Here is a 13,580-nt window from a genome sequence, read left to right as displayed (position 1 = left end):
CCATCAGGACCCGCTGTGGGCGCCAAGCACGCTCGAGTTACACGACAGGTCGCGGGCAGCACGGCCTCAAGCTGAGTCTGTCAGGGACTTCCCCGGCTTAGGTTCCTTCCCCAGGGCTCCAGTTTCTCAAATCACGGTTTCCAGGAACACTGTGAGCGCACGGCCCTCAGAAGCGCCCGCACCCGGGTCAATGCGGTCACTTCCACACGTGGCACACTGCAATTGCGAGACAAGTAGCGGATGCACGTGTTTCACGTCTGTGAACACAGAGGATGTGTCTGGAAACACAGAATGAGAAACTGGTGGTGACTGACGCCCGAGAAGAGAACTCAGGACACAGAGGAGGAGGAGGAGGAGGAGGCTTTGTCTTCGCGGACCCTCGCCTCCCGCACTTCCAGAATCGGCACTCCCTGTCGTGTGGACTGTCACAACAGTTGACGTAAAACTTCAACAGTAAGTGACTCTAAGACCGCATCCCCGGTGTCTGAACCCTGTGGCCTCAGCTCGCCTTCCAGAACAAGGCGGGGGGGGGGGGGGGGGGGGGGGGGAGGGGGCCAGCGCATCCTGAGGGGACGGACCGTCTGCCCTGGTGGAACACGAAGAGCAGCGGCACTTTCTTAAGGGAAACTCCGGGGACAGGTCCTGACAGGTTCCCAGCCATCCAGGGGTAGGCCGCACCCGGGCCAACCTGAGAAAGCCCCCAGCGCAGGGACCTTCCCAACTGGGGGCAACGTGTATTACGTTTTAAGTCAAACACCCTGGATTCAGCCACGCCGAATCCCGCGTGTCCTCTGAGACACGCCTTCGTGACCTATCACCCCTGAGGGACTTCCGTCTCCGGGAAACGGGGTCTTCCGAGGGACACGCCAGGGTCCCCAGGGCAAAATGGTCCCGGCCGCGCCGTCTACGGCTCCGGCGCCCACCCGCGACGGGGGCCGGGTCGGGGAAGCAGGACGAGAACGGCGCCGGCGCGCCGTCTGCTTCACCCCAGCCGCGACCGGGCGCCGAGCCCCCCGACCCACGCGCGGCAAGCGAAGCCCGAAAAGCGAAGGCTGGCCTCTAAGCTGGGGCCTCACCTGCCGGAGCAGCTCCTGCTGCTTCAGACGCAGCCTCTCCTTCTCCATCTGCAGCTGCTGCAGCCGCATCTGCTGGTTGGAGCCGCCGCTGCCGAGGACGCCCCCCGGTGGGCTCTGCGGGGCCAGGGGCGGGGGCTGCTTCGCCGGGGCGCTCTGCCCGACCCTCTGGTTCACGGCTACAATGAAACAAAACATCGGTCCTAAGAATCTAATCGCAGATGCGAAGGACGGGTTTTCAAAAGCATCTGGGCACAGTCAGTATAGCAGGAAAGCCACCGACAGGATGACGGTTAGCTTCATTTACTGTTCTCGCTGTCACCCCTGCTGCCGTTACAAGATGCCAGCCAGGTGAGAGCCCGAAACAAGAGGACGCTCTCACCTGCAGCGACAGGGGCAGAAGACAGGCCATGTAAAAGCAAAGCATGTCACAGGAAGCACAGGACGCGTGACACGCACGTCCAGAGAGGATCGAGTGCAGGCTGCGGACCTGTCATGTCCGCTGCCTCTAGAGCTGGGAGGCTGACACAGGACTGAACGGCAGGGACATCTGTGGTGACTTCTGGAGTGTGAATGACGTGAGAACAGGGTTTATGACAAATATAAAGATGCAAGTCCCACAAAATGACACTCGGCATTCAGAGCAGCAAAGCCCATTAAAATGATCAACCCTGAACACACAAGCAGATTTCCACGACGGGAGGCTCGCTCGTGATCGAACAAGCCCACGAGATCTGGACAGCAGAGGCTCGTCTCCAGCAACACCGCTGTGTCCCCTCACACAGCCCAGGGAGACTCAGGAGCTGGTTCCTAGTTGAACCTGTAACCATGTGACAGTCAGAAACAGGTGGATCCTTATTCTACTGGATTTCCCGCGGAGGGAAGTTTTATTATGTGAAAATGGGAAGGACACATCCCCTTTTCAGACACGTGTAGAACGGTTCAAGGTGAGATTTTGGGTCCCTGCTTCTACTAAATCGTTAATACACACGGACCAACAAAACCTCAGGCCCAAACAACTTCACAAATGTTGAATGAGAACACCAATCTCACACCACCTTCTCCAGACAACAGCAAACAAGACACACTTCACACAGCATTCACGAGGCCAACACAATCCTGACACAGGGCATTCGAAGAAAGGAACATTACAGACCAACCTCTCTTGTGACCCTCACCACCAAAACCCGACCTAACGTACGCGGACAGCTCCTGCGACCCACTGCTGCCCCAGGCAGGTACCCAACTCCTCGTGACAGTTTCTCATGCATCCTCGGCTGTGCCACAGAGGCCGCCTGGTTAAGTGCCAACTCTGGGAGATCTGAGTGAACTGCCCGGCATTTCGCAGCATCCACGATGCGCTAAGACCCTCGTCCCTCCAGGCGCCGGCACAGGAATGGCCTATGTATCCTCGGGGCTCTGCAGCATCTAGAACAAGGTCAGTGCTAAAAAAAACTCGAGTTGAGTATTCACTGAGGCAGAAATGTAAGTAGTGAAGACAGACAATGTGTAACTCGAGCAAATTCCACCGAAGACTGGCCACCTCTGTTGTGGCACCACGTGTGTTGATACGGAGCTGAGGACATCGCAGGAAAGACCGTTACAGGCCAAACTCATGCACAACGGCCTCGTTCAGTCCGGCCTACTGGGTGGGCAGTGTGCAGGTGATGAGGCTCCCGCCTTTTCTCTCCAGGCTTTCTCCAGTTCTTTTCCTAACTTCTTGACTTGAAGTCGTTTAGTTTAAATCTTTTCTTGGAGGATTTAAATCAACAAATGTACCCTTAAGTCATGCTTTTCCCGAGTGTCCTACATCTTCAAATAGTGTAATTTATGACTGTTCCATTCCCAATACTTGTAGTTTCTACTGAGATTTCCATCTAACTCATGAGCTATTTACTACACTGTAATGCTTCCGAACAGGTTTCAAAGTTTCCAAATAATTTCCACAGAGAGAGAAGTAGAAAAAACACAGATGACAGATCTTCACGTGCTCATCAGGCAGCATCCTAACCCATGCACATGGCGTCCCTTCTATCCTGCTGTCTCCCCGATTATTCTGAAGCAAACATCATAGCCTTTCATCCAGACGTAATCTCAGTACCTACCATTCAGGGTGTTTACTTGGATTCTTTGATCTTCTAAGCATTTTCTCTTATGCTGAAAAACCTGGTTCTAACAACATTAATAGGTATTGCCCTCTCCAGACTGTTAAACTTATGCCCAACAAAATGATTATTACAAGTTTCTAATTTGTCACTGTTGACTCAAAACATTCATTAGGTACATACGGTCACATCACTGTGGGTTAGTTACCTAAGAGTCCCTCTCCCTGTCACATGGCCACCAACTCAATTTACAGATTCACTTGTGACACTGTGCTCTTGAACTGGAGAAACCTGCCTTACTTCCCCCACCCTGACCAGCTCACAGCCAACAGTCACCAGTGTTTGCAAAATCCACGCAACCACAGGCACACTTCGTAGACACAGGGCAGCACGTACGCTAAGGCTACTTTTCTACTTGTCTCCACTTGGCCTTTTTTGTTATTTACTCACAACAACATATCCTTGGGACCACTCCAAAGCAGGATATAGGGGTTTTCTCTCATTTTCTTTTTAAAATAGCTTATTAGTATCCCGTTCAACCAATTTCCTGTTAAGTTTTCACTATCCTAGAATAAGCTCATACGCACATTATTTTGTCTCTTTGTTACTGTATCTTGGGGTGGAGCCCTAGTTGGGAGAGGTGGCTGACTTCACGTTAAAAGTGAGTACTTTTGCCAAGTCTCCCTGCTTCTTCCCTCCCACACCAGGGTTGTACCTGGCTGTATCCCTACCAGTGATGTAGGACAGTCTTTTTTCCCCATGAAATCCTTGCCAAACTTTTGGACTTCTGCCAATCTGGAAAGTGAGAAATGGTTGGTCAATGTAATTTTACTTTGCTACGTTTTATTTCAAAACTTTGATCAATTTCCCTATTTTAAAGGGCCATTTGCATTTTTCATGCCAATTGTGTCTGTACCTCTTCCAAGAGACTTGCTAGTCTTTCTTTACGTTCTCTATTTTAGATAATCTTTATATATGAGGGGGAGACAGCTGTGGTCACATATATGTTACAAATAATCTCCCTCAGTTTACCATCTCTCTTTGTAGTTTGCTTTTTCCATATAATTGAATTTTTTAAGCAGTCAAATTTATCAGTCTTTTCGAAATTTGGGCTATGTTTTCCCCATTCCCTGATGACAAAGCAATTCATCAACTTTTTAATTCAAAAGCTATTCACTTTCTTTTTATGTATTTATTTGGCAATTCAATCCACTCCACTTGGAATTTATCCTGGAATATGGAGTGAATAAATCTAATTTTATATTTTCATGCCTATTTGCCCAACACCACCCACATAAAGTATACCCTTCCCCCAAAGACATCTTTATCAGACTAAACTGCCACATTACGTTGCTTCTGGACTTTCTATTCATTAATCTTATACCAGATGCCACAATTTTAATCCCAACATTAATGATATGTGTTAATGGCTGATAGGGCACACCATATACATTTTTCGAAGCTGACTTTTTTTATCGGGACTATTTTTTTTTTTTTTTTAACACGTTCATTTATTTTTGAGAAGGGGGGTAGGGGAAGAGAGCGAGGGAGACACCGAATCTGACGCAGGCTCCAGGCTCTGAGCTGTCGGCACAGAGCCTGAGGCGGGGCTTGAACTCACAAGCCCCGAGATCATGACCTGAGCTGAAGTCGGACGCTAAACCAAGTGGACGCTAAACCTAGTGAGCCTAGGCGCCCCATAGGAATCTAATTTAACTGCACTGTAGTTAAAAGAACAGGGTCTGTGTACGGATTGCTGAGATTTGTACTTGATGCGTGGTGAGTCCTCGCTCTTGGACTAGGCCAGGCCCACAGCTGTCCTGTCTCCCTTGTCCGTAACACTCTGAGCTCCTGACATCCTCAGGACCCGAGGCCCCTAAACCTGCCTGCCCTTGCTCACTGTATTATGTGGATTTTACCTTCTGACCCACAGAGATTATTTTCCCCAATTTGTGACCCTAGTCATGTCTTTCTGGTGATCTCTTTTTGGTATTCTGTCTGGCAGAGACGGGACGTCAAAACAGGACCATGCTGTTCAAAGCCGGATTAGTTGTCTTATACTGCCCAACAAAAATCACATTTATTTATGATCTGTCTTTAGAAAGAATAAATGGCTTAAAGTTTCATAATCACGGTTGTAGTTTAGTATTTTGTAGGGGAATGGATACAAAAAAATAAGCCCGAAATTTTAAGTGCTAAGATCTGCCACAATCTGTATTGTGATTTCCATTTAAATCATAGGCTATTCAGGACACCGTTATGCTTCCAAACACGTTTAAGTCTGGAATCAACAATCAATCTCATTTAATACAACTGCTTACATCTACTTGTCACCAACAGGTATTGTCACAATACCAAACACATTGCCTTTGTAGTCAAACCAACCCCACAATTCAGTCATTCCTCTAATCCTCAGCTTCTTCAACTGTGTCTGGGGATACTGTATGTCCCTTTCGGAGACACTGTGGAGATTAATCTATGCAGAGCACACACTCTGGCCCTGGGGACAAGAGGTGCTGCATAAACGCTACCTTGTTCCTTCCCTGGGGCACTTCTTCCTAAACTTTAAGATTCCTAGTCCTACAGATAATTATGCTGCCCTCTGCCTTCTCCCACTTTACCAGGCCACTCCCGGTTTGTCAGTATACTACAATTCAGAGATACGAATATTTATCTTTCCAGTAAGATCTAAGTGGAAAAATTGGGTAGTGGAGTCTTAACTCAACCCTGAGACATCCTTCTCCTTTAGTGAAACACATTCCTGGCATTCCAGTACAATACTCAGTACTCGATATATTCCCCTCAGAAATGTTCTATACATTTGCTATTTCAGTGTGGAGGAGTTGAGGGGATGATCTGAGAACATATCACATGCAGTGAACACCTCATAAAGTGCAACTTAGAACAAACAGCTATTGGGGAAAATATGTTTTTGGTTCCAAGCAATTAAATAATTTAAACAAGAAACTGCTACGAAATAGCCCATTAATAACTTGACTGATTGCAAAACTGACTCTCGAGCTATACACTTACATATTTCATCTAGTAAGAAGCATCTGAAAATTCAGCTTTCCCCACTGGATTTTTAAGAAATACAACATTTAACAAGTTAATATAAATATGTACTGTTGTGAAAATGGACAATAACAAATTGCTTGAAAATAAAGAGGGAAGGATCCTGTGCTTCCCTTCAGTTTTCCAGAATTAAATACTGTTAGCGGTGATCATCAAGGACAGTGAGGGCTGCTGAAGGCTCCTGAATTGGTTGGTAGGATCTTTTTCAGATCTAAGCTTATTTAACTATTCAAAACCCACATAAAGGGAGAAACAGGAGAGCAAAAGATGAAGGAAAAACAACTCTGCAGAACTGAACCGAAGTTTGCACAAAACTAGCAACAGATATGGTCTCTCTGGCTGACAGTGGTGAGGACTTAATTGTGTCTGCCCAAATGCTGTTACCTGTGGGTACAAACAGTGCTACAAGCTTTCCCTATGAAGAGCGTATTTCAGTGACCAACTCAAACAACCCCGCTGATCTATGGAAGCTGGAATGATTCCCTCCAGAAGCATCCTGCTCTTTACCTTCTCAGTATCTCACGCATTTCAACAAAGCAGAGCAGCGCACCCACAAGGGCCTGGCAGAGACCTCACAAGCAGGGGAGAAACAAAACAGGCTTTGTTTCCCTGGAAAAGGGGGCAGGGCGGCTAAAAAAAAAACAACACACAGAACAGCAGTGCGAAGTTCTTCTCTCCGTGATCAACTACTGAAATCCCAAGGTCTCCTCCACTTTTAATAACATTTCTAGAAGGTAAAGAGAAAAAAAAGGCCTTAAGAAATATGACAGGATTTTAAAAAAATATTCTGTATTTTAAAATTCAGAGTCTGTGCAGCTTGGACTATGAAATAGTAACTGTTTCAAGTTTCACTTAACAAATCAGTCCTGTCAGCTTTATGGTAGCAAGCTATGGTCTCAGCAATTACTGGAAAGACACCACCTTCTCAACACACAGGAGGCCATGCCCCTGGCGGGTCTCTTCCCAGACTTCATCTTCAGGACCTGCATTTTCAAATTTCAGAATGTTTTTAAGACTTCATAATTGCTAACCTCAATTTCGAAATATTACAAAGTGTTACAGAACTGACAATCAACCATAAACTTTGGGAAAATACATTCAGTCCTAGTGATGCCTTCGTTAAGCATAAATTTAAAATTGGAACCAGTGTCTGAACTTTTAAAAACGTTAACTTACACCCAGTCCCTCATGACTCCAGAAGGCACGTTCTACTTTGTCTAATATTTTATCAAGTCTCAGACACTGCATGCCTGCATATTAGTCTGTTGTTAACATTTAAAAACAAATTTTAGGTTTTGCACATACCTACAAGGATACTCAAGACTATAAAATAATAGACTTGTTAAAAGAAATGAATGCTCTTGATTAAGCTATGTACTCAAATGGCAGTGCTGTGCCAGGAATGATTTCTTAAAAAGTAAGCTTTACTGGGGTGCCTGGATGGCTCAGTCGGTAGAGCGACCAACTCTTGACCTTGGGATTATGGGTTCCAGCCCCATGTTGGGTGTAGAGATTACTTAAAAATAAAATCTTGGGGGACTGGGTGGCTCAGTCGGTTAAGTGTCTGACTTGGTTTTGGCTCAAGTCAGGATCTCACAGTTCACGAGCTTGAGCCTCGTGTAGGGCTCTGGGCCGACAGCTCCAAGCCTGCTTGGGAATGACCCTCTCCCTCTCTCTCTGCCCCTCCCCTGCTCATGCTGTCTCTCTCTCAAAAATAAGTAGACTTAAAAAAAAAAATAAAATCTTAAAAAATAAGTTTTACTGACCTATGTCACCCTTTTAACAGTTTGTAAAGATTCACAGAATTGTGTAGCCATCACCAATTTCAGAACATTTTCATCCCCTGAAAGAGACTGGGTATCCTCAGCACTACACTTCCCGTGCCCCTAATTCCGGGAGACAGTGACAGATTTCCATCTGTAGATGTGCTGATCCTGGACAGAACGAGTCAACAGAGTAAAACAGTACGTGGCCTTCTGGGACTGGCGGGTTTCACGTGAACTTGCACGTGTCAAGATTCAGCCATCTTTGCAGTGTGTACCAGCATCTCCGGTCTTTTTGTTGCCAAGTAATATTCCACCATGGGATGTAGCACCCTTTCCATCCGTTCATCAACTGATGGGCACCTGTGTCATTTCTACTTCTTGGCTGCTGTGAAGGACTCTGCTGAGTACTCGTGTTCAGGTGTCTGTGCAGATGCACGGTTTCCACTTCTTTTGCATAAACACCTAGGAAAGGACCTGCGAGGCCCTAGTGCGACTGTGTGTCCAACTCAAGGATCTGCCAACACCGTTTTCCCAAACGGCTGTATCAGTTTTCAGTCCCCTCAGCACCGAGTGAGAGTTCCAACTTCTCCCTATTCCGGTCAACTCTTGCACAGTCTGTCCTTGATTTTAGCAGTCTGACTGGCTACCAGCCGGCATCTCACTGTGGTTTTTTTAGGTGACAGCAGCTCACCTCCTCCAGACCCCGGCTCCAGGCCCCAGCTCCAGGGCTTGGCTGCAGGCTCTGAGCCCCAGGGCTCAGGTCTCATCACAGGCAGCGGGTGGGGAGTCCCTCATCCCTCAGTCCCTCCCTCTCACACTCTGTACTTTGCTCCTTTCCCAAACATCAACCCACAGGCCCCCAAAACTGGGTTTAAGACTTTAAATCTTTAAACTGTTTTAAAAATACTGACAACAAGCCATTATTTAGGTCAATTCAACTTCTTTCAAACATCTACCAAGAGACTGGCATGAAAGGGGCTCCTGGGTGGCTCAGTCGGTTAAACGTTTGACTTCAGCTTGCGTCGTGATCTCACGGTTCGTGAGTTGAGCCTTGCACTGGGCTCTGTGCCGACAGCTCGAAGCCTGGAGCCTGCTTCGGATTCTGCGTCTGCCTCTCTCTCTCTGCCCCTCCTCCACTGAAGCTGTCTCTCTAGCTCTCAAAAAATGAGTAAACATTAAAAGGAAAACTTTTTTTTTTTTTAAAGATTTTAAGTTTTAAAAATTCCACATGGATAACTCCCGTAAAAAAAAAGATGTTTCTTCACTATGTGACTGCATCCGTAAACCACCATCAAATACAAACTACGTGTGCTCACCCTTGGTGAGACTGCTTTTATCATCAGGGATCAAGTTTTTGGGCACCATCCTCCTGAATGTAACATTAAAAAGCAAAAACCAAACATGATAAAACAAACCACACGTACACAAATAAAACAGCAAACCTCCGGTACTGAAATTATTTTGATATTCTATAATCTTCGGCGTTAAAACACTCATTTCAAAAAATAGATATTCATTTCACTAAGTGCTTACTTAAGTTAAAAAAAAGCATAAAATAAGGGTAGTAATTGCTAACAATCTCGAACTGTGTTTTAAATCAGACTTCACTACGTACACAGCCTGGGATATTACTTCACATCAGCTTCCATCAGGCTTTTGCCTTTTCTATCAGAGCAGCTTTACAGGAGTTCTCCATTTTAGAAACAAAGCATACCAAAGATGCACCATCTTTAAGGCAGCCAAGCTGAACCCTGCTAATGTAAGCATCTTTAAACTCCTCTGCATCCAGAGACTGAGTGAGGACCAAACTGTTCGACGCAGAACGGCCCCCCCCATCAGGTCTGTTTCCTGGGCATACGCACCACGGGATCAGGCTCGTCTTTAGGTTAAGGGCTGAAAGATTTCTCTGTCTCCTCTTCAAAAGTACTTCCCAGCTGTGACCGGAGGGCCAAGGGCTAAACTGAGATGATGCAATAAAAAGTCCAAAAGTGTCTCTGAAACCTCATGGGCTCGAGTCCATAAGGCTGCTGGGGAATAGCCTTAAGCAAGGGTCCAAAGCAGTCACTGAAGAATCCACAATCTAGCATCCTTTATTAAATTTTAATTAAGTGCCAGAAATAATCCTCAAAAAGCATCCAGTATAATCTCATCACATGTAAGTCAAGAGAAGTCAGGTACTGTTCTGAGTGAGTTGGGTTAGTCTGTGGTACCAGAAAAGCTCAGATCTTGATTCCCGATTGAGCAGGTAACATCTTCTGCATGAGAGCTCACTTGAACTCAGCACATTACGGAATAACTACTACACAGTAAGCGGGAGGCTAGCTACCTTCTGTGGATGTGAAAACAGGATGTTTGGAAGGCATATAAAAGTTGAGACACACCCTAATTATCTTTCTCAGTGGAAAATGCACACATAAGAAAAGACTACCTTGCGTGTTACATTTAAAGAGTCAGCAGTAAAACGGTGTCCAGAGAAGGGGAGCGACCTGGTTGAGATCCCAGAACTCTTAGTGCACGAAAAAAAAAAAAAAAGGACAAGCCACAGTAGGACAGAGAATGCTTCTGGGATTGAACTGTATTCACAAATCTGACAGGAAGTAAATTTCTAGGTAATAAAGGGACACATACTTTCTGGTCATTAGAACCTTCCTTAAATAGAACCAACTGCTAAGCTCCTACTCTAGGGAAAGGTCAAAACTGAGGCTGGAAGACAGGCTCTTAAGAACATGATAGAGGTGGCACGATAATCCATCCGGACGGCTTCACACTCCGCTGCCATCAGGCCATCTCTTCTGTAACTGGAAACCTCCGAGTAATTTCCTCAAGGTGAGTCACAATAGAAATGCATTAACCATTGTCACCTTCTTCCCTCTGAAATGTCCATGTTTCAGTGTTGATGAATTAGGGGTGTTTCTAAAACAGTAACTGCATGAAATCTAAATTTCAAAACACTTCTAGGTCTGAAAAGATCAAGTTCAGATTCCAGTTCTGTCACAGAACTATAGAACCTTGGACAGGTCACAGTTTCCCTACGTCTCAGAGGAACACCTATTTTGAGCAATTCTTCGTATGTCTTCCCCCATTTTTAAAGCACGTATGTGTTGGTGTGGGGAGTCAACAGCGACTGAGTGGCACTGGTGAGCGAGGGCCAGGGATGCTGAGCGCCCCCAGCCCCAGAATACCACTTTTCACCGCCCTTGACACCGCCTTGACATCTTGACAAATGCGGGTTAGAGGTATTATACATTTCTTTCCAGGGCCAAATTTTGGGAGGTTTATCCATTAAAATTTTTTCATTAGCAACAGTTCTTCTTACCTAAAATACAATGAATTATCTTTTTCCCTCTCTCCTAAGGAGTGAATAATGCAGTCTACAACCAGTATGTACAATTTGGGATCACCAGGAAAGATTTAAAAGAGTGTAAGGAAAAAAAATACTTTAACACATGATTATCCAGACACTTGTTTTAGTAAAGTTCAAATGGTTAGATGTTGACATTCTATCCACCCAAGACTCCATTCACAGAGATACAGTTCAGTGTCCACAGCCTTCAGTGCATTTTCCTGTGTCCACCAGAGCAGACTTAGGTATTCAGTTGGTCATTAGGTACATTTTCATCAAAAGTAAAGTACTACTTCACTTATTACAACAGCTATCGAGAATATTTGGTGTTAAAAAAAAAAGGTTAATGTATATCTAAAAAGTTAAAATTTTTAATAAACCTCTCACTATTGATGCAAAGATTTAACCTTGATTAAGAAATATGTGCTTGGGGCGCCTCGGTGGCTCAGTCGGTTAAGCATCTGACTTCGGCTCAGGTCATGATCTCGTGGCTTGTGAGTTCGAGCCCCATGTCCGGCTCTGTGCTGACAGCTCAGAGCCTGGAGCCTGCTTCAGATTCTCTGTCTCCCTCTCTCTCTGCCCCTTCCCTGCTCATGCTCTGTCTCTCTCGGTCTCAAAAATAAATAAAACATTAAAAAAAAATAAAATAAATAAAAAAGAAATATGTGCTTAACTTTGGCTATGAGTCTTAATAAATTATCTATTCTTCCTTTTTTCATTTTAGTTATCTTTGTTTTAGGAAATTCCCTCTCTCTCTCTCTCTCTCACACTCTCTCTCTCTCTCTCACACACACACACACACACACACACACACACACACACACACACACACACCAAGTTTTGGGAAACTGAAACAAAGAACCAAAATCAACATCTGGGTTTTGATTACCTTTGACATTTCTGTGCACAGAATTTCTATGCACAGAACTGTTAGGAATTAAAGACTATTCTGTTTTTGCCACACCAGATTGTTCATTACATCGTTTAAGACTCAAAAGATATATTTTTTAGCCCAAATCTCTGGTTCCAATATTCCATTTACACCAAACATGTTTTTTTCCAGTGGTACCATCAGCGCTTATTTCCAGAAACACAAATTGCTAACATTATTTAATATGTCCTTTTATATAAACAGTAAGGACAGTAACATTACACAAGAGATGAGTCCACTGATTATTAGTGTTTTGGAGATCTTTCCTTCTAAAAAGAAATGATATTTTTGTGTGTTTTCATTAGGGCTTTTACCAGACACTATTCACAGGACCATTACATAACAAGGAAATGTTTAAAACTTGAGACTCTTCATGTTTACAATACATTTACATATTTAAAATCTCCAGGAAAGAGTCATTATATGAAGTAATGTAACAGCCTACATAATATTCAGGCACCAATTCCTAATTGGATTAATTCAAAATTCCTAACAGGAATCCTTAAAAACAAACAAAACCCCTTCTTTTCTCAAAGCCAATAAGTATCAGGGAATCCTTATTGTCAGTGATGTCACTTCATGATTTGTTACAAATTACTAGTAAATTCTCTAAAATAACGTAAATGTCAAAAATGTATAGTTTTTAAATGTTAAACAAGAAAATCGGATGAAAGAAAAGCAATCCACAAATTACTCTTTAATTTCCTAAAATCATATGGATAATTTATTAACTTTCTGCAGGAAGGAGGACGGACACAGGATTCTAAAATGTTAAGAGGCTGGTGTCTGAAGAAGGGAAGGGACGTCAAGCTCACACCGCTTACACAGAGGTGGAACCTTCTATTCCACAACATCACAAGAGAAGATTAACTTGACCCAAGCTAAACACAGGTAAATAACACAGATTTGGGGAGTACAGGAAAGCAACCTCACAACCACGAAAACAAGAACCCACCGTTTGTTGTATGTGCACAGCTCAAAGGGTCAGAAAGCGGACAATCTGTATTTTTCTGGCAGAGATAAAACCCACTCCTGTCTCGAACCTCAGACTTCATGAGCACCCCTGCACTCAGCAGCCTGGCTCTAACCGCCAGAGCCCCAGCCTGGAGAAGCCCCCACCCCCCTGTTACACTGGGGCTCTGATTGAAAAGGTCTGGAACAGATTAAAAGTCAGGCCACAAAATAAAAAGCTCTGGCAGGTTATCAAGCCTGTCTGGAAGACACACACACAGTGGGCCCAAACAGGGAAACTATGGGCAGTAAGAGAATTTTATGGAACTTTTCTTT

At 44.7% G+C, this 13,580-nt stretch overlaps 1 protein-coding gene across 4 annotated transcripts in view; it reads right to left on the bottom strand.

Annotated features, from left to right (window-relative positions):
- The window catches only part of YAP1 (Yes1 associated transcriptional regulator), a 113,405-nt gene that overhangs the window by 20,905 nt on the left and 78,920 nt on the right, over nucleotides 1-13,580 (bottom strand). For all 4 annotated transcript variants that reach the window (XM_058686456.1, XM_058686458.1, XM_058686457.1 and 1 more), the window contains exon 5: nucleotides 1,077-1,252. In XM_058686456.1, coding sequence (XP_058542439.1) covers nucleotides 1,077-1,252 — 176 coding nt within the window. The remainder of the gene's footprint in view (nucleotides 1-1,076; nucleotides 1,253-13,580) is intronic.

Source organism: Neofelis nebulosa, chromosome 10 (assembly GCF_028018385.1).
Source record: "Neofelis nebulosa isolate mNeoNeb1 chromosome 10, mNeoNeb1.pri, whole genome shotgun sequence".
NCBI lineage: Eukaryota > Metazoa > Chordata > Mammalia > Carnivora > Felidae > Neofelis > Neofelis nebulosa.
Note: the sequence above shows the minus strand (reverse complement) of the source record. Positions and strands in the feature narration are given on the sequence as shown.